This window comes from Plodia interpunctella, chromosome 17 (genome assembly GCF_027563975.2).
Source record: "Plodia interpunctella isolate USDA-ARS_2022_Savannah chromosome 17, ilPloInte3.2, whole genome shotgun sequence".
Classification (NCBI taxonomy): domain Eukaryota; kingdom Metazoa; phylum Arthropoda; class Insecta; order Lepidoptera; family Pyralidae; genus Plodia; species Plodia interpunctella.
In genome coordinates this window covers 9023607-9051036 of record NC_071310.1, presented here as the reverse complement: position 1 = coordinate 9051036, position 27430 = coordinate 9023607, and the positions used below count along the sequence as shown (strand labels likewise).

The window sequence follows — 27430 nt, the reverse complement described above, 5'->3', positions numbered from 1 at the left end:
AGGGGGGCCACAATTTACAACAATATTAATTAAATTAATAATTGACCGAGCGAGCGAAGCGAGAGATGTCTTCAACAAGTCAACTTGGGGCAAAAATACATGTTTGTAAAGCGATAACTTTCGAACCGTTGGTCTGATTATGATGAAATTTAAAATAGAATTTTTAATTTCGTGGGGAAACAAAATCGATTAAGTCGTTTTTGAAATATTCATAATTTAATAATTTATTGTGTTCGTGGCGAACGATTAATTAATTAAATTTGACTTAAAGGTTTATTTGTTGAATGCATTTAATAGTACGCCTTTACCTTAATCAGAGCCATACCCCACTGCAATATAGAATTGAAATAACATTTGCTGTCTTTCCGATGCCGAAGGATCTGTATGACGATGCAATATAATGCTATTGACGGCGCGCGGCGTCTTATTGGTCTTCGCTTATATGATTTGACTCAAGTATTTAATATACTTTTGGTCGCTGCTCTGGCTATAAGATATTCTCTAAAATATATTAATACATTCTCTAAATATTTTGCAAAACTTTGCCAGAGTAATGTCCGACAGAAAAACTATGGAATCGTGACAATTTTGGTTAGTAACAATATTTTTTATAAAAAAAAAATAAAAATGTTTTTTTTTTAGCTTAGAGACACAACTACGGAAATTCGATTTTAAAATCGAAACCGAAACCGAATATTCGGCCGGACTCCAAATATAATGTATTTGTAAACAGACACTTTGTATCCCTTTGTCTCTTAGGGTGCTAGTAATTTAACTTCTGCAGGTTATAATATAATTGCGTCATATCATGTAATAAATCCCGCTTGCATGTTCACGGCAAAAAATAGGGTTCTTATAACTAGTCTCGCCGATAAAATAGAGAGCAAATCATTTATTGCTTCCTTAACGTCATACAGGTCTTTGTTTACAATAAATAGTAACAATTAAGGACCCTGACGGACGCTGCAATGGGAGAAGGGCTATATATTTTCGTCAAGTTTATGTTACTCATTATTTATTTTAGATGTAGTCACGTGTTTATTATATTTTTACGTATGTTTATATTTAGGTATATTATTATATTTATTACGATTTTAATTATAAAAAATAAAATAACAAATCAATAAATAAAACACTTACATTGTCCCACAGAACATTGGCGGTCTCGTCGATTGTGACGCCCATTTCCCGCATCTCACCGCTGTACCTGGGAACAATAATTAAATAAATATATTGGGACAAATCACACAGATTGAGCTAGTCCCAAAGTAAGTTCGAGACTTGTGTTATGGGATACTAACTCAACGATACTATATTTTATAATAAATACATATATAAATAAACATCCAAGACCCGGGCCAATCAGAAAAAGATCGTTTTCCATCGTGACCCGACCGGGGATCGAACCCGGGACCTCTCGGTTCAGTGGCAAGAACCTTACCACTGCGCCACCGAGGTCGTCGAATTGAAAACATTAATTATATCTAATTAAAATGAAACATTTGCAAAATCTAGTTAAGACCTATATTTGTTGATATAAGACCTATATTTGTTAATTGACGTCCTTGGAGAAAAGGCTGCGGTGAAGTTTGTTGCGTCGCTTCTTCTTCACTTGCGTTTTGGAAGCCGGCAGTAGACTTAGTTTAAGTAATTTTTTTGACGTCAATAAGTGATGTATATCATCCTAAATTGAATAAAGAATTTTGAATTTGAATTTAAAGGATTTTACCCAATTTTTTTTATAAACTATGGTATCATGTAGCGTTGGTAGCTGATATTGTTAATATCTGGCAGCCAGTCGAGCAGAGTATTCCACTGATGTCATAAAAGAGTAGATTTATTGTAAAATAGATCATAATAAACAGGGATAAGGTTTAAAATGACTTACCTGATGTACGCCCACAGCACAAGGGTCAACAAAGCCAGCCCCATCGCCAAGTTGGCGAGGTTGGCGAGCGGGTACAAGCCCACCAAGCCCAGTATCCCGCTCACGACGTAGAAGAACAGCGCTATAGCGAAGAAGACTGAGGGCGTTCGCGCCGCTTTGAAAATGTTCTTGCTCTCGTTGTGCGCTCGAAACTGATTGAACTGGTCTTCTATGTCCTGGGAGAATATACAATACAAAATACATTTATTGCACATAATTTTTAGACTAGCTTTTGTCCTACGTCCTTCGCCGTACTTCAAAATATACGTATGCAAAGTTTCAAGTATATTTGTTGAATAGATAGAGCGTGAAGAAGTAACAAACTCACTTTCGCGTTTGTAATATTAACATTAATTTAGACTGGTGTAACATTAATTTTGCCCGCGGGAACAGTTGTTTTCCGGGATGAGAGATACCCTATTTCCTTTCCCAGACTTCACGCTACATGTATGCAAAATTTCAAGAAGATTGGTTAAGCAGATAAAGCGTGATGTGGTAACAAAGAAACTTAAGAGTACTTTTGCATTTATAATATTACATACAACTTCAAGCTTCGCTGTAAGTGTGTCAGTTCGCTGTGAGCACGCATCACGACCATACGCGTCAACTGGCTCCGACAATTCCAGTGGTTACAAACTCGCGATACGCACGAACTCCAACTTTATTGTTTTAATTTCTAATTTTTTTTTCATAATTCCTTTTTTGTCCAAACCCTCATTCTAACAATGGATAGGTGCTCGGTTTGCAAGTTCTGCTTCGATGATGGTGATCAATGTGCGGGATGCAAGAAAAAAATTTGGATTCTGCCGCTCGCCCATCACCGAGAATTAAATAGGGGAACAAGGTAATGCAATAGGCGACCTGAATCTTTCTTCTTGATTGTTCGCAGGCAACCTTCTGACATGAAAACAAAACCATGAACAAAATCAAAATCAAATCATTTATTCAGAAATAGAACACGAAATATAGTAGAAAATTTATTATCGAAGTGCGGGAACATTTCGATAATAAGTTTTTTATAAAATCTCATCATCGATACAACCTCAATTAAAGATATCTGCTTCAAGATTGCATCCCAATAAACAAGCTTGTTTAAAACAAAATGCGCGCGCACGTGAAGAGTGAGAGATAGAGAGAGAGAGAGAGAAAGAGAGACAAAAATATAACCTGTGTGAGTTGTTCGCAGTAGGCCTGACTGAACTCCTGCCCGCCCATCTTCCGCTTGGCGTGGAACGCGTGCAGCGCCTACAAATCAAATGTATATAGTGTTAAATTCTACCAAACCGTATTAGAATAATGCTTTTAATTTTTTTTTCTTCATTTTATAAATACTGTTCAAATTCAAAATTCTTTATTCAATTTAGGATTATATACATCACTTATTGAAGACAAAAAATTACTTAAACTAAGTCTACTGCCGGCTTTCAAAGCGCAGGTGAAGAAGAAGCGGCGCAACAAACTTCACGGCAGCCTTTTCTCCAAGGACGTCAATTAACAAATATATATAGATCTTATATATATATTAAAATTTAGGAAGACGAATTTACATCATTATTAAAAATGTCAAAATTTGAATAAATAAATAAAATAAGTTGTAATAGGATACACATGTAGGATATACATAACAAATAAATAAAATAAATAAATACATTTTGTTTGCTAGAGAAACTAAGTAGTTGTACTGAAACATCAACCAAATTTCTGTGTATGCGTTTATGTAGAATTGAAAGTAAGAGATGAAACATCAAAATTTTGTGTATGTGTTTTTGTTGATTTGAAACAACACATCAACACATCAAAAATGGAAGAAAATTATATAGAAATTAATAGTACCTTTGTACTTAGTTTCCTTTTTGTTTTTGTTGTGTATAACAAAAACAAATATTACTGTAATGTGGTTAACTGTATGGTCGGTCTCGATTTGGCATTTATTACTTATTAGTTTTAAAAATAAAATATATTTGAAGCTGTATTTGACGTATAAGAGAAAAAAAAAACAACTGAAGTGAGTGCAGTGGACATGGGGAACCATTAGGCATAGTATGCTTGTAAAGTGAATTATCCTAAAAAGTAAGGCTTTTCTGATCTATCCGGTTGTTTCACCATCTGGCTGCTCCAAATTCAAATCATTCATTCAAAAATTACGACATTCACAGGCACTTTTCTGGCATTTCGGAACGACCACTGCTGAGAGGAAATGCCGAAAGAAACTCATTTGAACAGTGTCAGTCCCTATCATGCCAGAAGGGCTTAACATTATTGTTTCTTACGATTTGTTTTTTCTAATAATATATCGAAGTACATAATGTACACATAGTCAAAAAGTATATGAAAACAGCGGTTACCTTGTCCCTCACGCGCGCGTGCTCGGCGTCCAGCAGCCGCGCCTGCAGATAGGGCTTGGCGCCGCCGCAGACCTCCTCCATCAGGCTCGTGTACACCTCCTTGGCCTCCGCCACCGCCGTCAGGTTGTTCGCCTCCGCCGTCGCCTGTACACAAACACATTTTATTACCTGCCAACAAATACACGTCATTGATCCGGTCTTAAACCTCAACCACGCATCACAAAGTTTGGGGTTAAAATATCACGTAAACAACCATCATCATATCGAGTGTGTTATTGTTAACACTGGTGTCTGATTTTATTCAAGTCGCCTAGAGGTATTTGACATGACTTTTACTACTACTTACCGACGACCTCGACTTGACGACCTCGGTGGCGCAGTGGTAAAGTGCTTGCCTCTGAACCGAGAGGTCCCGGGTTCGAGCCCCGGTCGGGTCATGATGGAAAATGATCTTTTTCTGATTGGCCCGGGTCTTGGATGTTCATCTATATATGTATTTGTTATACAATATAGTATCGTTGAGTTAGTATCCCATAACACAAGTCTTACTTTGGGGCTAGCTCAATCTGTGTGATTTTTCCTAATATATATATTTATTTATTTACCGACATCTAGTGGCGGGTAGTCAACATACACTCTAGTGAACTAAACTGTCCACCAGTGTGCAGGTTTCCTCACGATGTTTTCCTTCACCGGAAGCAAGTGGTTTATGAAAACTACTATACAATGAGTCAGATTGATATATAAACTCATATGGCACGAGTAGGATATGAACCTGAGACCTTTCGACCCACAGGCGTCTTAAGCCATTACACCACCACCGCTTCAACGTTAATAATGGACGGCCCCAAAGGTAAAAAATGAAGTATATTTTTTTACCTTTGGGGCCGTCCGTTCTTCTGTTCGAGTCGTTATGTATATTAAATAAAAATTTTGTACTCAAAAGGTAAAACTATTTTGAAATATAACTTTTAGAAAATAAAATTAATACAGATACATTATCACGACTTTCACATTTTGTGACAACCCTGACTGCATTGTCGCCATTGGCGGCTGTTTCGCCTTAAGTAATCCCATCAACAATTTTATGAATCTCTTTTATCTGAGCTAATATTATACATGTGAAATGAAAAAGAAATACATTCTTTGTCCTTTCACGTTTAAATTAAACTATGGATTGTTGAGATTTTTGATGTCGAGGTAGCTGGAGAATTATAAATACTTTTTACCGTAGACAGAGCCGCGAGCAATAAGTAGTATCCTGTTTGCATCTGACAATTATTATTTATTTATTTCGACGTCCTCGGTGGCGAAGTGGTAAAGTGCTTGCCTCTGAACCGAGATGTCCCGGGTTCGATCCCCGGTCGGGTCATGATGGAAAATGATCTTTTTCTGATTGGCCCGGGTCTTGGATGTTTATCTATATATGTATTTGTTATAAAATATAGTATCGTTGAGTTTGTATGCCATAACACAAGTATAGAACTTACTTTGGGGCTAGCTCAATCTGTGTGATTTGTCCTAATATATTTATTTATTTATTTGAAAAACAAACAGGCTTAAAATATATCAGATAAAATGCTATAAAAATACTAACCACAAGCATGCTCTTCGGCTCCGGCAGTTCATTGCCCTTGTAGATATTCATATAGGATTTGAAGTACTGCACCAGATCCTTGCACTTCACCTTCTGACCGTTGATCAGCTTCGGCACGAGGTTCTGCGGCGCCAGCAGCATCGGTACCAGCTGCTGCAGCGACCGCTTGAACTCGGGTTCGATGTCTGGCAAAATAAATATAGCGAGATTAAACGACCTATAATGGAATCGGAATGTAATCCGGCATCCTAGGTGAGCGGAGAAGTGCGGTACATCGTTAATCGACGTTGTGTATATAGATTATTAGCGGCCCGTCCACGCTTCGCTCGAGCAAAAATACATACACCTTCCTCATAAATCACACTACCTATTGTTGAAAACCGCATGAAAATTCGCAGTAGTTTTTGAGTTGATCGCGAATAGGATAGATGGTTTTTTTCTTGTGACACAAAACAAACAACTTTTATTTTACGACGTTTCGTGATTCGTCTTTTTTTTCCTATAAAAAAAAATACAATCTAATTAGCGATTCTACACATCTTAACTCAATGTAACAGCCAGGCAACACGAGACAGCACAGTAGCGTTATGTAGCGGAATCGAACATATAGCTAACGTTTTATAGATTATGAAAACTAAAAAAAGGAAAATTGTTTTTATCACGTTTAGACAAAGGTCGTAGAACAAAAAAAAAAAAATTCAAAATCATTTATTCAGAAATTAGACCTTCACAGGCACTTTTTCTCGTCAATCTTTATATTTATAGTTATTTTTCACAAGCTACAAACTACTAAAGATGTTAATCTCTATGTACCTTATGCGCCTTTGGAAGGTTATGCGTTAGATACCAGATGACCCTGTATACAGTCTGTCTAAAAAGTGCAGAAGATGGATTTTTGACCAACTATTTACCATTACAATACCAAAGACAACAGTCAATATCGCTCGATAAACACCCAGTGTTGCTAGCCAGATAGGGCCCACATATTCTTTCTTCACGTATGGTATAACCACACGAGATGCTGTGCTTAATGCAAACCCAAACCCGTAGAGTGATAAACGTACATAGTAATTAAAGTAATTTATTATTTTTATCTAGATTTAACGCTATGCTATTGACGTCAGTAAGAATGTGCAATATGTGCTGTATATACTTAGTCGATACTGGGTCAAAAAAGGTGTATTGACCTTAGGAGTGGGCGTTATATAGCATACATGGTTTTCATAACGTTGTGGCTGGACAACAACGCAAACGTTTGGAGTGACTTTGACAACTGTCTATTTTTCACAACCGTCTATATCCCACAACGTCAAACTCACGATGTCATAATCATAATAATTTATTCCTTTAAAACATGTGTAGGTATACAGATGGTCTTATATAAATTAGAGTCAAACATATTCTGCCACCTGAGGCGTAGGAAAATATATGTATCTTATTAAATAGTTCACAATAATAATAATTCAATACAATTTCATCTAATTATTACGATGTCAAAATAAAAAATAAAAATATAAGTATAAATAAAAACAATGTCAATGATTATAAAATAAATTCAATCCCATTACATTTTGGCCTGAAGATAATCATTAACACTATAAAAACGTTCAGTCAATAATAAATCATGCATAGCTTTCTTGAACCTTCGGAATGGTAAAGCTTTTATGGCCTCAGGGATCTTATTATAAATTTTTATACACATTCCATAACAGTTATTGGAGTACATCTTCGTCCGCGGTATATGACCGTGTACTAGTCTATCTCCACGTTGGCGTTACGTTCTATTAGTTCGTGTGCGGACGCGGAGAAATGACAACACAACGAAATGAACGAATGAAACAAACATCTCGCTCGCTCAACCACCCGTTCGTTCCGTAGGATGAAAAGAGATGGGTGTGTCTAATCAGTTGCAACGTTAACTTTCGGCGCTGTGCGGTCGTGCGATAGTCTATCTTATTATATCGTAATAAGATTGATTTAGATAATTGTGTTATTTGCACAATTTATTTCGTTTTGTTGACCTTGAATTGGTTTTAAAATTGATCGTTTTAAAATAGATGTTTTATGTGTGTTAAAAATGCGTAACGACCCATACCTAAATTTGACCTGTAAAAGCGTCTATGTAAGTATTAATTATTAGAAGTGTATGATGATAGGTCGTACACTCATAGAGTAGAACCCCGGGCACTCACCGCTGAGGCGGCCGTCGAAGTGCGGGTTGGTGGCGACGCGCAGGCCGGGATGCGGCATGAGGAAGCAAGCGATCTCCGCGAAGCAGGACGTGATGTGCTTGCGCAGCGACTGCAGCTCCGGGTGCTGCTTGTCCGACACCTGCGGCACACCGCAACCGACACTCAGTCTAGCCGTATATACTAGATCCACAATCATATTTTTATCAATTACTTGTTAATTTTCGAAAGACCGCCTGCAAATGTCCCAATCGTACTCAAAAAATATCACTAGTAAATTTACGACGATTTGCCACTAGATTTCGACATGTAGAATAAATAATAAGACTATAAAGTCATGACAGATGCCTTTTGGCGACTTTTATAAAATCTGACACCGGTGTTAGCGATAACACACTCGAAATAAGAAAGAAAGACTCGGGTCAAATCCAATAAAATAAGACTTTTATTAAGTAAAGGATAAATGCATAAAAACATTACTTACTATATAAATTTACTAGCTATTGCCCGCGACTTCGCATGCATTAATATCAGTTCTTAAAAGGAATCGAAGTAAAAATTCAATTATTCTTTTATCGCGTATTCTAAGACTGGTAAAATTTATTTATTACTATGATTAAAATTCGTATTTTTATCATCTTTAGTTCGATATTTTCATAATAACACAACAGAAGTGTTTTATTTCTAACAGCAAGCACATGCACACCTTGAGTCTCCTCTGCAATATAGACTGGCCACCCTCAGCGCCGTAGGGCGCCTCGTACGGGAAACTCCAGTCTCGAACGAGAAACTGTAGTCTTTGGAACGGCGTCCGACCGCTGTCTTCTAGCGCCAGGCGGCCATATTCTGTGAATAGCTGCCAAAAACAAAAAAAAATAGAACGAACACTACACGCTAGGCGGGATTCTTAGGACACGCTAGTTTAATTTCTATTACACGCCAAGCACGATTTTTACGACACACTAGGCGTAATTTTCAAAACTTGCCGGGTGTATATTAAAAGTCATGTTTTATGTTGAAGCGGTGGTGGTGTAATGGTTAATACGCCCACCTTTGGATCGAAAGGTCTCAGGTTCGTATTCTACTCGTGCCATATGCGTTTTTATACCAATCTGACTCATATACAGTAGTTTTCATAGACCACCACTTGCTTCCGGTGAAGGAAAACATCGTGAGGAAACCGGCACACTGGTGGACAGTTTAGTTCACTAGTGTGCCACTAGATGGCGGTAAGTAGTTGTAAAAAATCATATCAGACGCCTTTAGGTGGCACACTCGATATGATGATGACGAAGTTAATGTTTTGGCATCTAGCCACAGTCCACTCGCCTGGAGATGCTGCAAGTCGTCCTCCTGTATGTTCTGCGAGAGGTTGTAGATCTGGACGGAGGACAGCATGGTGGACAGCGCGAACACTGTCGCGCAGTCGCGGACTGTCGACTCACTGTCGAATGCGCCTTGCGTGTCCAGCAAGATGATTGCCACCTGGGTACATTATATAGATAGATAGATGAACTCTTTACAGCACAATTCACGAAGGACTCATAAGTATTAAAAAATATATATATACAAATGACACAGATTGAGTTAGCCCTAAAGTAAGTTCGAGACTTGTGTTATGGGATACTAACTATATATATAGATAAGAGATAACATATACATAGATAGATAATTTTTCATGTTGACCTGACCGGGATTCGAACCCGGGCCCTCCAGTGTAGCAGTCTGTCATGGTCTGCTATGACCATGAGGCCACGGCGGTCATCATAAAATCCAACAAGGTATCAAGGTTCACAACAAAGTATTCAAATGTAAATGAGCGCAAAAGCTGACTTATCGCAAAAGCAATTTCTTCCAGCCAACCTTTGTATGGAAAGAGAGACAAGTGAACTAAGAGAGTGCAGTAAACTTCTTTATTACTTCACATCAATCATAAATATGCTTTTATACGACACTTATATAGAAAGTAACATCATCATCACACACGCACACACATCACGCAGTGGTAAAGTGCTTGCCTCTGAACCGAGAGGTCCCGTGTTCGATCCCCAGTCGGGTCATGATGGACAATGATCTTTTTCTGATTGGCCCGGGTCTTGGATGTTTATCTATATATATGTATATAAAATATAGTATCGTTGAGTTAGTATCCCATAACACAAGTCTAGAACTTACTTTGGGACTAGCTCAATCTGTGTGATTTGTCCTAATATATTTATATTTATTTATATTGTTTCCGCCCACTGCTGTAATAAGTATTTCTTTTTCCTTCTCTGTCATGTGCTGCTCTCATGTTGGAATTGAAAATTAATTTAATACTTCAAATTCGTCTTTCGATTCGATTTTTACATCTTAATATGTTTATAAATATTTGCACTATATTGTGGTAATTGTACTTTTGTATTATACAGTCAGAAAGTGGACCCTGGGTCTTGACGCTCAATGGCAGAAGACAAACCTGGAAAACACTATGATAAACAAAGGTGATTATAAGTTGACTTCACCTTCTCGCCGTCATCAAGAGTAGCTTTAAATATCTCGGACCACATGAGTATGCCGGTGGTGTCCCGCTCCGACCCTCCCCGCCAGCTGAACCCGTGTAGGGGCTCATCATCGGAGCCCAACCAGTCGCCTCCGCCTCCGCCCGCGCCGTACTGAAACAAATTAAAAAAAAAAATCAATATAGGATGATATAACATCACTTGTTGACGTCGAAAAAAAAAACCTTAAACTAAGTCTACTGCCGACTTCCGAAGCGCAGGTGAAGGCGCAACAAATTTCACCGCGGCCTTTTCTCCAAAGACGTCGATTAACAAAATATAGGTATTAATTAAAACAATTAACAAAGTATATGTAAGAAAACATGTTAATAACAGTATTCTCTAATTTCTGACTAAAGTGTATGATTGAGTATTTACAATTATCGATTACGATCCTTCGAAAATTGACACAATCTATTGTGTCTAATTTTTTAATACGGGTGATTTTCTTCCTGTTGTACATGTTCCTTATTGTATTCATTTTAATATACATATGTTCTTATTTGTATACATTTGTTTGTTTGTAATCTATACTATTATTATAAAAAGGTAAAGCGTTTGTGAGTTTGTATGTTTGAGTCGGGTAATCTCTGAAATACCAAACATTTTCAAAAATTCTTTAACCATTAACAGAAAGGTACATTAACCAAGATTGCTATAGGCTATATTTTATCTCAAAATTCCCACGGGAGCAAAGCCCCGGGCAACATCTAAGTATGTAATAAAGTTATTACAAACAAACCAAACAAACTTCCTCTTTATAATGTAGAAGTAACATTAAGTTAGATGTAAGATTATATATTGTAAGATAAGGATATCAACAAATGAGTCTAACACGAACTATCGTCGAAATTAGTCGTCACATGGCGATCCTGCCAGTCAGCGCAGCGATTATTATTAAGAATTAGAAATTTAAATATGGAAAAAAAAACTACCACTACTACTATGTTTCTATTATATAATTTATCATCCAGAACACTTACTTTGTGGTGCATGTATCTGAGGAAGAAGTCGAGCAAGAAGGACTTGCCCTTCCGGAAGGCGCCGGCCACGGACAGCACCACCACAGCCCTGTCCTTGATGTCTTCCCTCACCAGCAGCTCGTTCAGGGCATCCTCGTCCAGGATGAAGGTGTGTTCAGGGCCTGTGTTGACCACTTGGACCCCATGGGGTCCCGTGCGCGGCGCCGGCGCCGGCTTCTCTGTAACTGTTGAATATAAGTTAAATCATTTCGGCAGCAAATAATCAATAGAAAATAACTCTACACTGTATGAATGTCATCTACTTTCATCGTCTGATAAAAATTAATATTATGAACTAACTTTTTGCCCACAACTTCGTATGTCAGTAAAAATTCGTTTCCCGTGGGAATTTCAGGAAATCCCTTCTTAGTGCTCCCCTACACTGCCCTAGGACCAAATTTCAGCTTTCTATTTCTACGCCCAGCAGTTTCGGCTGTGTGTTGTCTGTCAATCAGTCACTCAGTAACGCAAGAGATATATATATATATATATATATATATATATATATATTCTTGACATCTTTTGTCCCTCATCACGTGCCCGGCCTAATCTATCGTATTCGTTTATGAAATTAGCCGTATATAGCCGGACGGAAAGTTATAGAAATTTCTTCTTTACAATAGAAATTACTTATATATAATACTTATTACATATAATAGAAATTACTATCCGTTTCTATCTCCGTAATCAATAAAGTTTTGTGGGTGTTTGTTTTTGCTTCCCTTTTTCTTTAAACAAATTCTTGAATCGACAATTTATCGAGAAATTACATAATTGTAATTTTTTCTAACAAACAAATAATATATTTTTTATAAATAAAATATTGAAATATAGTCACAACAAACAATAATATAACACCAATATTCATGACGTCTTTAAAATGTTTTTTCTGTATATAATAGGAACAAATGCATCTATTTTCGATACTGAAAAAGGCCGGTATCCCGGAATTATTCACTCAACACCCATCCATGTAAGTGTTGTTTAACCTGTATAAATTGCACATGAAGTAATCAAGTAATAATTATATTCATGCGAGCAGAGTTCAACAACTGAGAACCGCAATGTGACTTTACCATGTCGATAATTGCGAAAAAAACCCATAACACGACTGTAAAATCGATATCCTGGATCAAACTTTAATGCCGGCTATAAAATATCAAGAAACAGTTCGCCGAACTTCGGCGAATTCCGACAATGTAAATATCAAACTTACAAATGTAAATATAAAATGTTAATGTTAAAAAATGGACTCTAATGTTGCCCTTTAAAGAAAATTGTTGCCAAAATGAATTGTGCTAGATGCAGTGGATGATAACAGCTGGCATGGGAGACCCGCTCGGCTGGAGAAAGTGACCGTAAAAATATAACAGGCGTTTTAACGCATTACTAATGAGAAGAACCGGTGAATTCGGCACACTACTGGCGCTAAACCATTTGATGAAGCCAGTGCTTGATTTAATTTAATTTATAGAATAAAATTTAATTTAAGGAATCTCGTTTGGCTGTTGAATGTTCAAATTCTAAATTAAATTATTCAACTTAATATACATCTCTATACAACAAATTACTTTATTAACGTTAATAATTTTGCTTTGGCCACGTGGTCAGACTTCTTTTTTCCTCGCTCTAAGTATACGGCCGACTTCCGATGAAGGTGAAGAAGCGGAGCAACAAACTTCACCACGGCTGCAATGCAATTGTGGCGGTCTCCTAATGGTGGCTTGGCTTCTCTCAGGCTGCGCACCTCCGAACCCCAACCCTTCACCCTATGCAACTGGATATTAACTGACTATAAAAATGTATGATGCGTTCTTACATAGACAATTTTTACATAAGTCCGAAAGACGACCTCGGTGTGTGTGTGTGTGGTAAAGTGCTTGCCTTTGAACCGAGAGGTCCCGGGTTCGATCCCCGGTCGGGTCATGATGGACAATGACCTTTTTCTGATTGGCCCGGGTCTTGGATGTTTGACTATATATGTATTTGTTATAAAAATAGTATCGTTGAGTTATTATCCCATAACACAAGTCTCGAACTTACTTTGGGGCTATTTCAATCTGTGTGATTTGTCTTAATATATTTATTTATGAATAAAAACAACTAGGAATATATACGGAGTAAGTAAAAGTAAGTGAACGGAGAATGTCAAGAAAGTACTTACGATAAGCTATAAGTTCCTTCCCCGTCATGGTGAGCACACCAGCTGCTTCTAACTCGGGAAAATGATGTCTTACCATCCACTCCATTATTTATTACTTAAAGGAAATACACGATTTTCGTATAATGCAATTTAAAGACCTGGGTTATTATTTGTTACACAACAAAGATTTGAGCAAGTATATCTCCCATATTTAGTCTTTTATTTAATACACATTTTATTACTATTTTATTTAACACAGATCTTAAAGCAACTAGACCTGGCCGATTTATTTATTACGCAATGTAACACAGATTTAAGCAATTAGATCTTATATAATTACTACATTTAAAACAGTTTTTATTAGATATTCCTCTATTGAACACAGATTTATAAACATATAGACGTGGCTGATTATTATTAGTTCATATTTGAATACAGATCTGAAAGAACAGATCTTTTAAATTAGTTATTATATTATTTAGCACAGAGTTTCTTAGTTATTCTTCTATTTAACATTGATCTAGCTAAATTTTTATTTTTTACTCAACACAGATCGATAAAAACAACTAGACATGGCTTATTATTTATTAGGCAATCGAACACACATATTCTGATATCACACAATATTCTACATTCATTACTTCACTTGACACAAATTTCATTAATTGTTCTTTTATTCAACATAGATTTTGAAAGAAATAGAGCTGGCTAATTAGGTATTGATTAATTTAACACAGATTTAAGCGAAAACAGAGCCTCCGAACTTGACCGGTCGGATGCTGACTGCGTAGCTGGTGACCTTACCCTTGCCGCGCAATCGCGTTGCAGCTGCATTTATTGAACCTGCACTTGTATAATATATATTATAGTATATGGGTTAGCGGTTGCTAGGTTACCATTTTTAGGGTACCGTACATCAAAAGGAAGAAAACGCGGAACCCTCATAAAAACACGTAAATTCATGTGGGTCTGTTTATGTGTAGGTCCTACAAAAAGGATACTTTGAATCAAATCAATCAATTGAAAGATCTTGTTTTGAGGATTCGAGATATATTTTTTTATAAATTAAATTTCAAAATGAATAGAGTTCTGAGGTATAAGCGTCTCGAGAAAATACGGAAATTAGACTGGTACATAAGATATAGTACAGAAAAAGTATATAGGACCGTCAAGAGCGAACGACTCCATTTTAAGGTATTTACAGTCTCTCCCAACTTCGCATGTTGCCGTTTTCTTACAGGGCTGTGACGTCGAAAAGCCAGAGTCAGCGTATTACTGACATAAATTAATAAACATAAAAAAAAGATAAATATATTAGGACAAATCACACAGATCGAGCTAGCCCCAAAGTAAGTTCGAGACTTGTGTTATGGGATACTAACACAACGATACTATATTTTATAACAAATACATATATAGATAAACATCCAAGACCCGGGCCAATCAGAAAAATATCATTTTCCATCTTGACCCGACCGGGGATCGAACCCGGGACCTCTCGATTCAGTGGCAAGAACTTTACCACTGCGCCACCGAGGTCGTCAAACATTGAAGATTCGGCTGTGATATACGAACGTCAACCCCTCTTTTGCAATGCTACTGTTGCATATCAAATGTCAAGAGACATGCCTTGCCTTGCACTCTTAGCCGCTTGGAAAGACACCCAGTAGAGGTTTTAGCAGTGGCAGGACTACACATCAAAGAACATAAGACACAGTATCACATCATTATGAATTGTAATGAGTGAGATAACTGAGCAAAATTCGGCTTAATCATCGAAAAATATTACACTGAAAATTACTGCATTAATCTGTATGATAGGATATCAACATTTAACAGTAGCCGAACCAAATACTGAAGATGTATAGGAAAATACACTCGCTTACATCAGCTGTTGTCGACCTCACAAAGACTGACATGCATTTTGAAAGAATAGTTGGTTAGGTCACGAAGGACAAGGTCGGACGGTACACGACGTTAGACTCTCCGGATACATCGCAAATTGGTATTTATTACCGCGGCATAAGGTCCACTAAAAAGGATTTGATAATCTGTTATCTGTCTATTCTATAGGCAAGATAATATTCATTATATTCAGTCTATCACAAACATCCTGGATTTTTGGCAGTTGAATCAAAATGGCTGTGATATTTGTGTATATATCATTGCGATATAAAATATTTTTTAAGAAATTTAGAGCAGAATCAGTAACTTTGTTTAGTTATATTACTTTATTGCAATTGTTAATTTATTATTGGACTTCTTGCGTCCATTTTACACATAACTAAATGTTGCCCGGGGCTTCGCTCCCGTGGGAATTTTGAGATAAAATATAGATTGCTATATAGATTGCTATCAATCTTGCATAATATACCATTCTAATGGTGAAAGAATTTTTGAAATCGGTTCGGTAGTTTCGGCGATTGCTCGCCTCAAACATACAAACTCACAAACACTTATCTCTTTATAATAATCGTATAGATAATAAAACATAAATAAATCGATTAATACAATGATGTAAGTACACATAAAATTGTTGCAAAAGTGATTACACGTATGTAATATACAGTATGACAATGACACGAATATAATTAGCGTGCCTATAAAAAACATAATTTGCATATATATATATTTTCATATACGTGACTTTCAGTATATTTTTTAAGTACCCACGTCCTCAGATTCTAGTTTGCGTCATAAAATTTTAATTTTTAAACAATGGCAAATATTAACTCTTTCTATGTTAATCTTATGTTAGATATAAACTATTTATCGGCGAAAAATTTGCCAATTGTTGGGGGATTTCTCGTACATTGCTGGTTTTTCTCTTTGCGTCGATGAAGCTCACATATAAACTAAGTAATGAACGTGATTCGCGGCCGCATTAGCCTGAGTTCGTCGATATGTTTATCATATACAATACTTAAAAGATATTTTATATTTGTCCCCAATAGTATATTTATATGGGTCCGGACCCGTGCTTCACCTAAGTTCTCTACCTGGGTGAAGCACGGGGACTTCTAATGTCCCGTGCTCCAACTGATGACGTTATTGTACAGTGAATCAGTAAATAGTTTTCCCTATATGATTCAAAAAAATCTAAACCATTCTTTAATAGAATTTAATTTATATGTATGTTTTTGGCGCACAGAATAAGAGTTTGAGTTTTATTTACAAACCTTTTTGGTGCATAAAATTAGTCTGCTTTGAGTCTTGTTTCTGTCGTTGTCGAGGAATATGAGTAACATATTATTATGAAAAACCTAAAAGGTATACATTTGAAATTAAAACATAATCAGAAAAGGAGAAGAGAGTCAAAAGTCAGCTCCCTTTCCTCATATTTATTTTGATTTTGGTTTGATTAAATTCAAATTCAAATCATTTATTCAGAAATTAGACTTTCACAGGCACTTTTTCTCGTCAATCTTTATATTTATAGTTATTTCTCACAAGCTACAAACTACTGGCATTTCGGAACGACCACTGCTGAGAGGAAATGCCGAAAGAAACTCATTTGAACAGTGTTGGTCCCTATCATATCACCAGATCGGCTTACCATTATTGTTTCTTACAATGTTTTTTTTTTCTAATAATATATAAAAGTACATAATATACATAGTCAAAAGGTATATTAAGTAACATGTAGATTATGTAGTATCCAAAATTCTCTTTCCGAAAAAAATATCCCTCTTTAACTGAACCTTCAACTTTTTACGTCAACGCGTCTCTGACATGAAAACGCAGTAATGCCAATTTTCCGTAACTTTGGGCCAGACCAGACCAACAGCGCTTCAAACCATTGCAAATTCGTTCATATTATCGACGCACAGAGATTCATGCAGAGTAACATCGTGCGGTGGACTGTACAATATTGTACACATGGCTTAGAAAGCCTTGGAAGTGTGTCTGCAGCTGCAACAGGGGTCAAAGATCAGTTATACATAGACTGGGTTGGTTAATCCAATGTTTTGCTTATGTCTTGAAATTATAGCATTACGAGTGTACAGACAGGGCCAGAATTAAAAGATCCAAAGAGCCGACTGACAAGAAGTGGCGCAGAATAGTAAAATGTGGAGAATTCTAGCACACTTTGTGTCGCTGAGCCAACAGAAGTAAGGAAGAAAGTAAGTGGAAGTAGTTGCCGAAGCACTGCCTAGTTGACATAGACTCGAGCCTGACACACATTCACCTACAAAAACTGTAATACCAAATAATTCAAATATTTTTTGAAAATTTTCAACGATGGTTTAATTTGTTGAATACTTGGGGAAAGTTATTTTTCTTTCTATGTTTCTAAAATGCATATTTAGTGATTACTAATGTTGATGTAACATTCAAACGTAGGGATAACATTGATTTGCAAACGGTTGAAGGTGTAGTGTTGCATATTTCATAACTAATCAATAAGGTTCACTAGAAGGGACGTGGCATCACGCTTGGTTGGACAACACAACATTACTGATGATGTGATGAATACATTACATACATATCTACATGTTTATGATATAAAACAATTTTGAATGACTGTAGTAATCGAGAAATCAGATGATAAGCCATATTTTCCATTTTGCATAGGTGAGAAGTTACGGATAACAGTAGCAAAGAATAGTAGAAGAGAGACACGGATAATAGACGAATTATGCCATAGTACAATTAAGATTATTAATGCAGAGAAGTGGGCTAAAAATTATTGGAAGATTCAACAACTAGTGTCGAAGAACAATGATGATAAAAAATGATGGACTGTATATTTAATGCGGGGGGAACGGGAGCGTGGCCGAAATAACAAGAACCTAGGATCAAACACGAAATGAAGAGAAAAAAGAAATACATTCTGAACACTGCTGCTCAGGGACAATTGCATCACTAAAGGCATCCTGTGATGCCTTTGAAGAGGTTCCAAAGTAATATTGGATCCGGAATACCGATACCTCAAGAAGTTATTTACGCAGCAGAAAGTTATTTACGCAGCAGAAAGTTATTTACGCAGCAGAAAGTTTGCCCACTATCAAAAATTGACATGTGAGGTCACGAAGCCTAATCATATCCCGTCTTATGTATGACTCCATTTAAAATATGATGAGTATGGCATGGCAATGATGGATTATTTAAAATGGTCAGTATATAAACAGCAGAAGGCCCGACAAGGATAGAAGACAAGAGAACAAGACAGACATACATTCCGGCACACGCACTTACTTCGCACTTCATCACTGGTAAACTGCAAGTTCAGCTTGCCGACTACGTAGCCTGCAACAGAGTCACGTCCGTCCATGTTAATTTGAATGAATGATTGAACATTTATTGCCAACACATTCATAGGAATATTGCACTTGCTGTCTCGGCGAATTTCATGCCATTACACATTCTAGTTCATACATGTATTCCGCAAAAACCGTGGCGTTCTGTCGTTTAGGAGGTCAAAAATATTCTTTAGGGTCACTGGGCAAGCGAAGTAAGTAAGCCTTAAAACTGATATACCCTCTAGCCAAGGGACATATCTGATCAACAAAATCCTGACACTGCACAATTATTCGTCTAGTATTGTGTATATTTAATCTGTAATTCTGTATAGTTGTGGATAAATAAATAAAAAATCCTTTAATATTACTGAACTACTATTATTTTCAATGTTTGTTATTTTTGTTTTAGTGTCTGTGGTCGTAGATATAAACATTTTCAATGTCTATACGAGGGGGCGTTCAATGTGTTCTTCTTGTTATTATATCTTGTATACTAATGGTGACAAACAAATAAAATTTTGTATTTATACTCTGAAAGAGTGTCATTAACTAATGAGATAATTTAATTATCCCCATCATAAGTGTATCTCCCCGATACAGTGAATATAATGAACGCCCCTCGCAGCTCCGTTATGGGAGTCATCGGGGAGATATAAGACAAGCAAATGTATTTACATTCGGTACTAGCTTTTGAATGAATGACTTTCCCACGGGAGTTTATTTTACCGGGATGAAAGTTACCCTATGTCCCTCTACGTACATCAAAATCTCATGTACGCAACATTTCAAGATGATTTCTTGAATAGATAAAGCGTGAAAAATTAACAAATAAACTTACTTTTTTATAATTTTAGTTAGGATACTTGGAAAAGTATCAAAAACATCACGTGCTGCAAAAACACACAGGATAACGGTTCAGAATATATTACAAAGTTCATTGGTCTGACCAAGGCGATCTGGGAAACAACATGCGAATGTGAGTTACGTCAACGTATGAACAGTTAAGCTGCTTAGATCCCTGGTACGATCAAAACGATTCATTCTCTAGAAAGGTTGAATCAATGGTTTTAAATAATGTTAATTTAATAGACCATGTTTAATAGCCCACATTAAGCACTAAGGTTGAATCGCGGGACCAATGGACACAAACACAGAAACGGGCGCATCACACCCAGAAACGCAGGCAAATATTTGTCGTTGAGTATCTTAATGTGACTACCGAACCTGAGTCCGAAACGCTAGTGTAGCCAAGTAACAATTAATTATACCCGTATAAATTAGTAACATGTTTTAATGGGTTGAGATCGGTGATTTTAAAGCGCAACGATAATATTGCGTTCTCAGATCAGCTGAAGTTATTACCACGATTGGATGGCTAAAACTATAAACATATACTGATATCTAAATCTATAACTATAAATTATGTTGATGGCAGGAAAGAGATGAAGATATTTCAGTCATATATGCTTAAACTTTTAAATATTCGGGTCGGAATCGTAAGAATTTGGCCAACTTGATTGCCGTTATCTGTACACAACTACATGGTTCTAAACCGGTCTGAGTGAGGTCAGATTGCAAACATTAAAATCTTTAAGTGGACATGCGGAACCTCTCTATTTTTTTGTAAACTTACTATTTTATTTCAGTGCAATAAATAGTATAAATAAAACCGTCCAAGGGCGAGTGGTACTCGCGCACGAAGGGTTCCTTACAATTATCTATACGTTTATTATACAGCAGCCTTGTTAAATATTGATTTTATTTTGTTTATTACAGTGTCTGTTGTTATAACGAAAACTGAAATACATAATCTGTGAATATTTCAACTGTCACGGTTTTTTTTTGTTTTTGTTGATTATGGACAGCGGTGTCGGGGATCTCGTTTAACCCTATGGGTACGGAACCCTAGACATTAGATGAAATGGAAGCCAAAACCTTATTTCTTCCAGTTTGACGGCCCGTAAACAATTTCCGGTACATTAGAACAAAACAATTGGTTCACATTCGGCTGCGTATCTCACGACCTACATCAATTGAAAAGAATTCCGTCTACAATTGGTCTGCAAGGACGACCTGACATTCAATTTGTGTCTTGGTAGGTAACATATACATACAACTTGGTGTAAGTCCACACGTACATATGTACAAATGTACATATATTTTTTTGTAAAGTTTTATAATAAAGTTAAAATCTATACTATTATTATAAAGAGGTAAGCGTGTGTGAGTTTGTATGTTTGAGGCGGGGTAATCTCCGAAGCTATACCGAACCGAATTCAAAAATTCTTTCTCCATTAGAAAGGTACCTTATGCAATATTGCTATAGGATATAGCAATCTCGGATTCAATATTCTTCTTCACCTGCGCTTTGGAAGCCGGCAGTAGACTTAGTTTAAGTAATTTTTGACGTCAATAAGTGATGTATGTCATCCTTAATTGAATAAAGAATTTTGAATTTGAATTTGAAATTTGAATTCTCAATATTCACACGGAAGCGAAGCCCCGGGCAACATCTAGTACTACTTAGAGACAAATGTGTAGGATATTCAGTACTTTACATACGTATTATGGTTACTATTTGAGACTTTATCATTGTCAGAGTGTAGCTCAATATATTGACCTTACACTACATGTTAATGATTAAAATCCTCAGCTTTTACAGCACAATCATCACACACAAAATTAATTACAGCTTCAAAATATTAAATTTTTACGCTGACTCTTGGCTACGCGGTGTCACAGCCTCGGACGCAGTCGGAAAACATGCGGCGATGAGAGAGAGACGATATTTAATCCAGGAAATCAACCACACACAGGATAAACCAACCACAGGTAATAAAACTCGTGCAATAGACATCGCGTGCTCTGTTCATTGTTTACAAAACGAATAGGAAGTGTTTCTCTGTTTCTTAGTCTTGGTAAGTATAGCATCTGTATTGTACGAACACCTAATATATCAAATTATTATTTTTATTACCTATTTATTTGTATCATTATACACAATACAAGTGTGCAGTAGAATAAGTTCCGCAAAACCATATTTTGGTTTGACTGCAGAATCAAGGTTTAGTTTTACAAAAGGAGTGCTAATAAACGAAAATTACTTAATAAATAAAAGTAAATAGAAGCTGAAGTATATCGAGGATATATAAATATAAATAAATCTAAATATATAAGGACAAATCACACAGATTGAGCTAGCCCCAAAGTAAGTTCGAGACTTGTGTTATGGGATACAAAAACAACGATACTATATTTTATAACAAATACATATATAGATAAACATCCAAGACCTGGATCAATCAGAAAAAGATAATTTTCCATTATGACCCGAGCGGGGATCTAATCCAGGACCTCTCGGTTCAGTGGCAAGAACTTTACCACAGTACCACTGCGCCACCGAGGTCGTCAAAGGATATGGGTGTATAAAGTGTATTTTACTATTTAGAGGAGGTGCAAGGAATCTTTGAAAGAAGATTTCAAGTGATTTTTAGGCTTTCAGCTGCGTGAATCTGAAGAAATCTTTCAGAGCAAGCTGAAACTAGCTTGCTCTGAAAGAATATAAATAACAAAAAACTATTTTTAGTTCGAAACAACATGATACTTTTACTGGAACCTGTTTCAACTAAGTGAGCATTTTCTAATTTAAAATTTGGGTTTCATCTGGATATCGTTACGCTTGGAACCCGAGAACTTTGGTATTTATTTAAACATTCTGATTATCTTTTGGCAATATTTTGCTTCACCGAAACCTGAAACAAATTGGTATTGGCTCATTCTGAGAATTGAGTGCTATACATTTCCCCGAACGTTGCCAGACTTGTATCAGGTTCGAAGTTACAGACTATATAGCATGTTTAGCAGACAGATATAACATTTGTTTTGTTGTTGAAGCGTTTGTTTTGTAATGGTTAAGACGCCCGCCTGGGGATCGAAAGGTCCCAGGTTCCAATCCTACTCGTGTCACATGAGTTTGTATACCAATCTCGACTCATGTAATAGTAGTTTTCATCGACCACCACTTGCTTCCGATGAAGGAAAACATCGTGAGGAAACCTGCACACTCGTTGATTCTTATTAACTTGTGTGTGAAATGGAGAACCAAGGCAATGGCAAACCGCTCCATTAGTTATGCCAAGAAAGTTGTTGTGTGTGTTTCATTAAACGTAATAACCACGAACCTCAGCTTCCATGAGGAATACGACTATGAAAAACATTTGTTTTAATGATAAATAGCTTAAATTATAGTTGTTTTGGATACTGATATTATAAATGCGAATGACTGTCTCGGCTTATAACGTGTAACTTTGTTTGTTTCTTTTAACTTTATTGCACGAAAATGATTCTCCTACATACATAATCTTGACTTACCCTATGTAGGGAACTTTTACAGTATATCGGCATCGCTTACTCTTTAGATTTGGTATACTAAATTCATACATTGCATTTTCTTGGATTACACCCTAACACCATGTTATTAAGGTTTGTTTTTCTTCGACATATTTCGTGGCGTGGACTCTTCGATTGCCATTTCGATTCGTAAAGTAGACGTAATTAAATGAAGCTATGTAACAGATTGTAAGACGAATGATTAAATGACACAAGACCCGGGACCCGGCCCTGGATCAGAATACAAGTCAATAACCGTACGCTGGCCTAGCGCCAACTCTGCTCTAGTGTTGGAAATATTTGCATGGAATATTTGCTTCCTATACGTTGGTACGGCCACGTCTTGCGTATACCGGTAAATTATGCATGGAACAAATAGCTGGCTTTTGCTGTTTCCGCCTGATATCAATTGGGAATTATATTTTGCCAAGGCTTTGTGTCCCTTAGATGCCTCGTACGACGTCCTGTAGGGTTAACTACGTATTCTAGGGCGGGACCACACGCCACGATGTCAAACATGACATGAAGTGGAGGAGATAAAATAGGATAGTGGACCCTGGGCTCTGACAGTTTATGGCTGAGGAAGGAACCGGGAACGCTCACATGAGCCAGACAGCGACAGCCTTATGCCGCAGAAATAGTGGCGAATTCGCAATTACATAATTTGGACCCAAATTATGTACTTATTGCGAATTCCCCACTATACTGCTGTACTGTCTTAAACGATCAGTATTCTTGACAGGCTCCACAGCACAGGTACTAAACGTACACTTATTCCTTCGACCATAGTGATAATTGACCCATTTAAAGTTCGTGAAAGTAATTTCATTTGCCACGGTGGTTACTTGGCACGTACATACACACTTATTGAAAGTCCGTGTTTACCCTGCTCCTGGGGAGCCACGCTCAACAGCTGAGGAAGACACCGGGTAACGTACGGATGAGATAGAGAGAAACTGTTTACGCAAGTTTCTGTCATATTGTCCGTTAGAAAGACTAATGGTTCTGTGATAATAATAACTCTTGTGTGTCTTTCAGAATTCATCCAATAATACATTATTTTAGAGACGAAAAGGCGATAATTAGCAGCAAGTGAACTTTGTCGATGTCGACTTATTATATATTCGTAGGATGTCAAGGTGATATAAACCATATATTCAGTAAGTACTTCGTCGGAATATCTACTAATTCCATGCAAAAAGCCCCATTCAATGTTGAACTAGTTTTTGCCCGCGGCTTCGCCCGCGTTCATAACGTGCTCATAACCTAATTTTGTCAATATCTCGGCTTCAACGTATGACGACGAAACCTATCAACCCTTACCTACCTTACCCTTGTCAACCCTACTTGGAAAAGCTTATGGTGTTCGAATTTCACGGGAGAACATGAAAGGAGAGGTGGAATCACACAGCACTTTACCTTTGGGAATACGGAATCCTAAAAACGAAGCATCGTATCAATTTTTACTTACTTGCCATTCGTGTAAAACTGTTGAACTCAAAACTAAATCACATAGACGGTCAAATTGGTTTAAACTGCTAACAGCTCTACACACCATGTTACTTTTAATTAGATCAAGTAAGCAAGTCAGGGAAGTAGGCTCTATTGCCGGGTGGGAAGGTACAAAATGGCGTGGCAATGGTGTTTCCTGTTAAGGAATGACGCTTGTAATGATTGCGGAGTCTAGCTTTATGGTTCGGTAAATGACATTTTTAAGAATATCTAAGTTACGGGAGCAGTTATTTTTCCGGGACGAAAGGCACATGTATGCAAAATTACTAGAAGATTGTTTGAGTAGACCGTGAAGAGGTAACAAACAAATTATAACATTAGTTAGGTAAAATACTCTGGCTATTATGGCTTCATGTGCAACGAACCACGGGATCATAATCTAGATGGTACCTGGGACATCTAGACCTATTATTAAAATCTTAGAAGACACAATTGTGTCAAAAACCAATTGGTTTTTAGACTTAGTAGACGTGAAGTTTGTTGCGCCGCTTATTCCTCATCTGCCCGTTGGAAGTTGGCCATCTACTTAGTTTTAAGTAATATATTGACGTCAATAAGTGATGTATAAAGAAATTTAATTTGACTAGAGACACATAGACCCCGCGTTTAATTCAGATGTGTTATTAATCATATATGAAAATTGATTTGCACCGTGTAATAACAGAAATACTTTTGGGGGGATGCCAGTTGAGACGTGTGTCTGACTTATGTGCGGAATCAATAAGATATTTTTGGTGGTACTGTGATATAAATATATCTGAATATTGATGTAGATTTACGTCACAAAAGTCTATGGTTATAAATAATAATTTATGGTCCAAAATATTGGGCTATTCGGTAACAGATTTTTTTTTAAAGTCATGGCTGACGAGTGACGAGTCATAAGTGGAATGTAACTTTATTTTTCCTGTTTACAGATAAAGTAGAATAAGAACCAAGATCGATAGCCAGGGATGGGGTATCTCAAGAATTTTCTACGCCTTCTATTTAGTTTGGTTTAAAATAAAGAAAGGGTATTGACAGACGGACAAACAATAAGATAACTTATCAGTTCACAAATTCTTCACGATTTGCAGTTCTCACGAGAGCGAAACGCGGTAGCAAGTAAATTTCTATTCCTATCTCATGTTCTAGTCTTCTGTGAAGCAGTGTTGTTTTATTTTTGAGATTAAATCCGATAAGTATGTGAAAAACTGACAGTTTAAACAATCAGACAGAAAGTTTTGGTTTCAATTTGATATTCGAAAACAAAGCAGTGATTGAATTGGGCAGTCAGGAGATGTGAACAATGTCGAATAAACTGTATTTTCCCAAGTGAAGACTTCTTTAGCGGCGGCGTGGTGCACTTTTTGTGATGGGTAAAAAATGTTAAACTCGCGTCAGGGCACGTGACTTGATCAAAAATTTATACGACGTCAAAAATGCACAACAATAATATTCAAGTTTTCTCGGTCTCCCGGAGTGCTACCCGTATTTTTATTTTCTCGTAACTTGAACTTAAAATGCCGGCTATGCACAATCGGCAAACAGTTCGCCAAAATTTATCATACATTGTTGATTAATCATTGCGCTAAATGATAGCTTTTATACTCATGTTCATTCTTTCTTATCGGTATCTGTCCGTCGAGTCTGGCGTGCGTAGCCGGCATTACATAGCACCTATGTGTAATAGAAGATATATTTATAAATAGAAAGCTCTTATAATATTAAGATTAGATGTATTTATCCTTGTATTATAATTATTATATTTATTTTGAAGAATAAGTTTAGATAAGATTGTGTATATTAATTAAATTGCTTGATTCCTTTGCAACATTTAGGATAAATATGTGATTTTCATTCAATGGAAAAAAATCAATACATGAGTAATAAAAAAAAAACAAATTGACAGGCAGGCTTATCATGTTGCATATAAGTTACATGTAGTTTATGTAAAATTACTCAATCATGCGCAAAATGGGACACTATGCCACACTCACACACACTCGGCTGAATTATCATTAACAGGCAATCAAACACAACAGCATTGTTTCAAATTGTGATTGAAACATAATGGGATAATTAAACTTTTAATTATTTTTCAATTGTATAATAAGATAAGAGGTGTTTCACACACGACATGTTTTGTTTTTTTTTTTAAAACATTGTCATTTTTATAACTAGTAACAGTTTGGATAAGTATATTACAAATTGGAACTATTTAATACATAACTGGACCAAATGAAGAGTGGAGGGAAAACCTTTGCCCATCAGTGGGGTAATTGAGGGCTCGTAACAAAAATAAATAATATTTTTGTAATGAAAATTTGTGGAGTAGAATACATGAACTGACTAAAAATAAATAAAGTTGCTATATAATTGAAAATCTGTGGAACATCAACAGTACGCAAGCATTGTTTGTAATACTAGTATTTACTGTTATGTAATCAATGACACTATTTTCAACACATGGTCAGGCTTACGCTTCTGTGATTTACATAACAAATTAGGCTTTCTCTGATGTTTGTAGTTTGAGAGTAGAAA

The 27430-nt window shown here is 36.5% G+C and overlaps 1 protein-coding gene across 5 annotated transcripts in view; it reads right to left on the bottom strand.

Annotated features, from left to right (window-relative positions):
• Positions 1-27430, bottom strand: part of atl (atlastin) — a 37324-nt gene that overhangs the window by 8260 nt on the left and 1634 nt on the right. For 2 of the 5 annotated variants that reach the window (XM_053757590.1, XM_053757592.2), the window contains exons 2-12: positions 18963-19013; positions 11582-11805; positions 10563-10712; positions 9388-9543; positions 8765-8914; positions 8062-8200; positions 5870-6054; positions 4273-4416; positions 3095-3172; positions 1889-2103; positions 1141-1207 (exon numbers count right to left, since the gene is read on the bottom strand). In XM_053757590.1, coding sequence (XP_053613565.1) covers positions 1141-1207; positions 1889-2103; positions 3095-3172; positions 4273-4416; positions 5870-6054; positions 8062-8200; positions 8765-8914; positions 9388-9543; positions 10563-10712; positions 11582-11805; positions 18963-19013 — 1559 coding nt within the window. Of the gene's footprint in view, positions 1-1140; positions 1208-1888; positions 2104-3094; positions 3173-4272; positions 4417-5869; positions 6055-8061; positions 8201-8764; positions 8915-9387; positions 9544-10562; positions 10713-11581; positions 11806-13784; positions 14537-18962; positions 19014-27430 lie in introns of those variants that run through there. The other 3 variants (XM_053757591.1, XM_053757594.1, XM_053757593.2) reach the window with 2 other exon arrangements.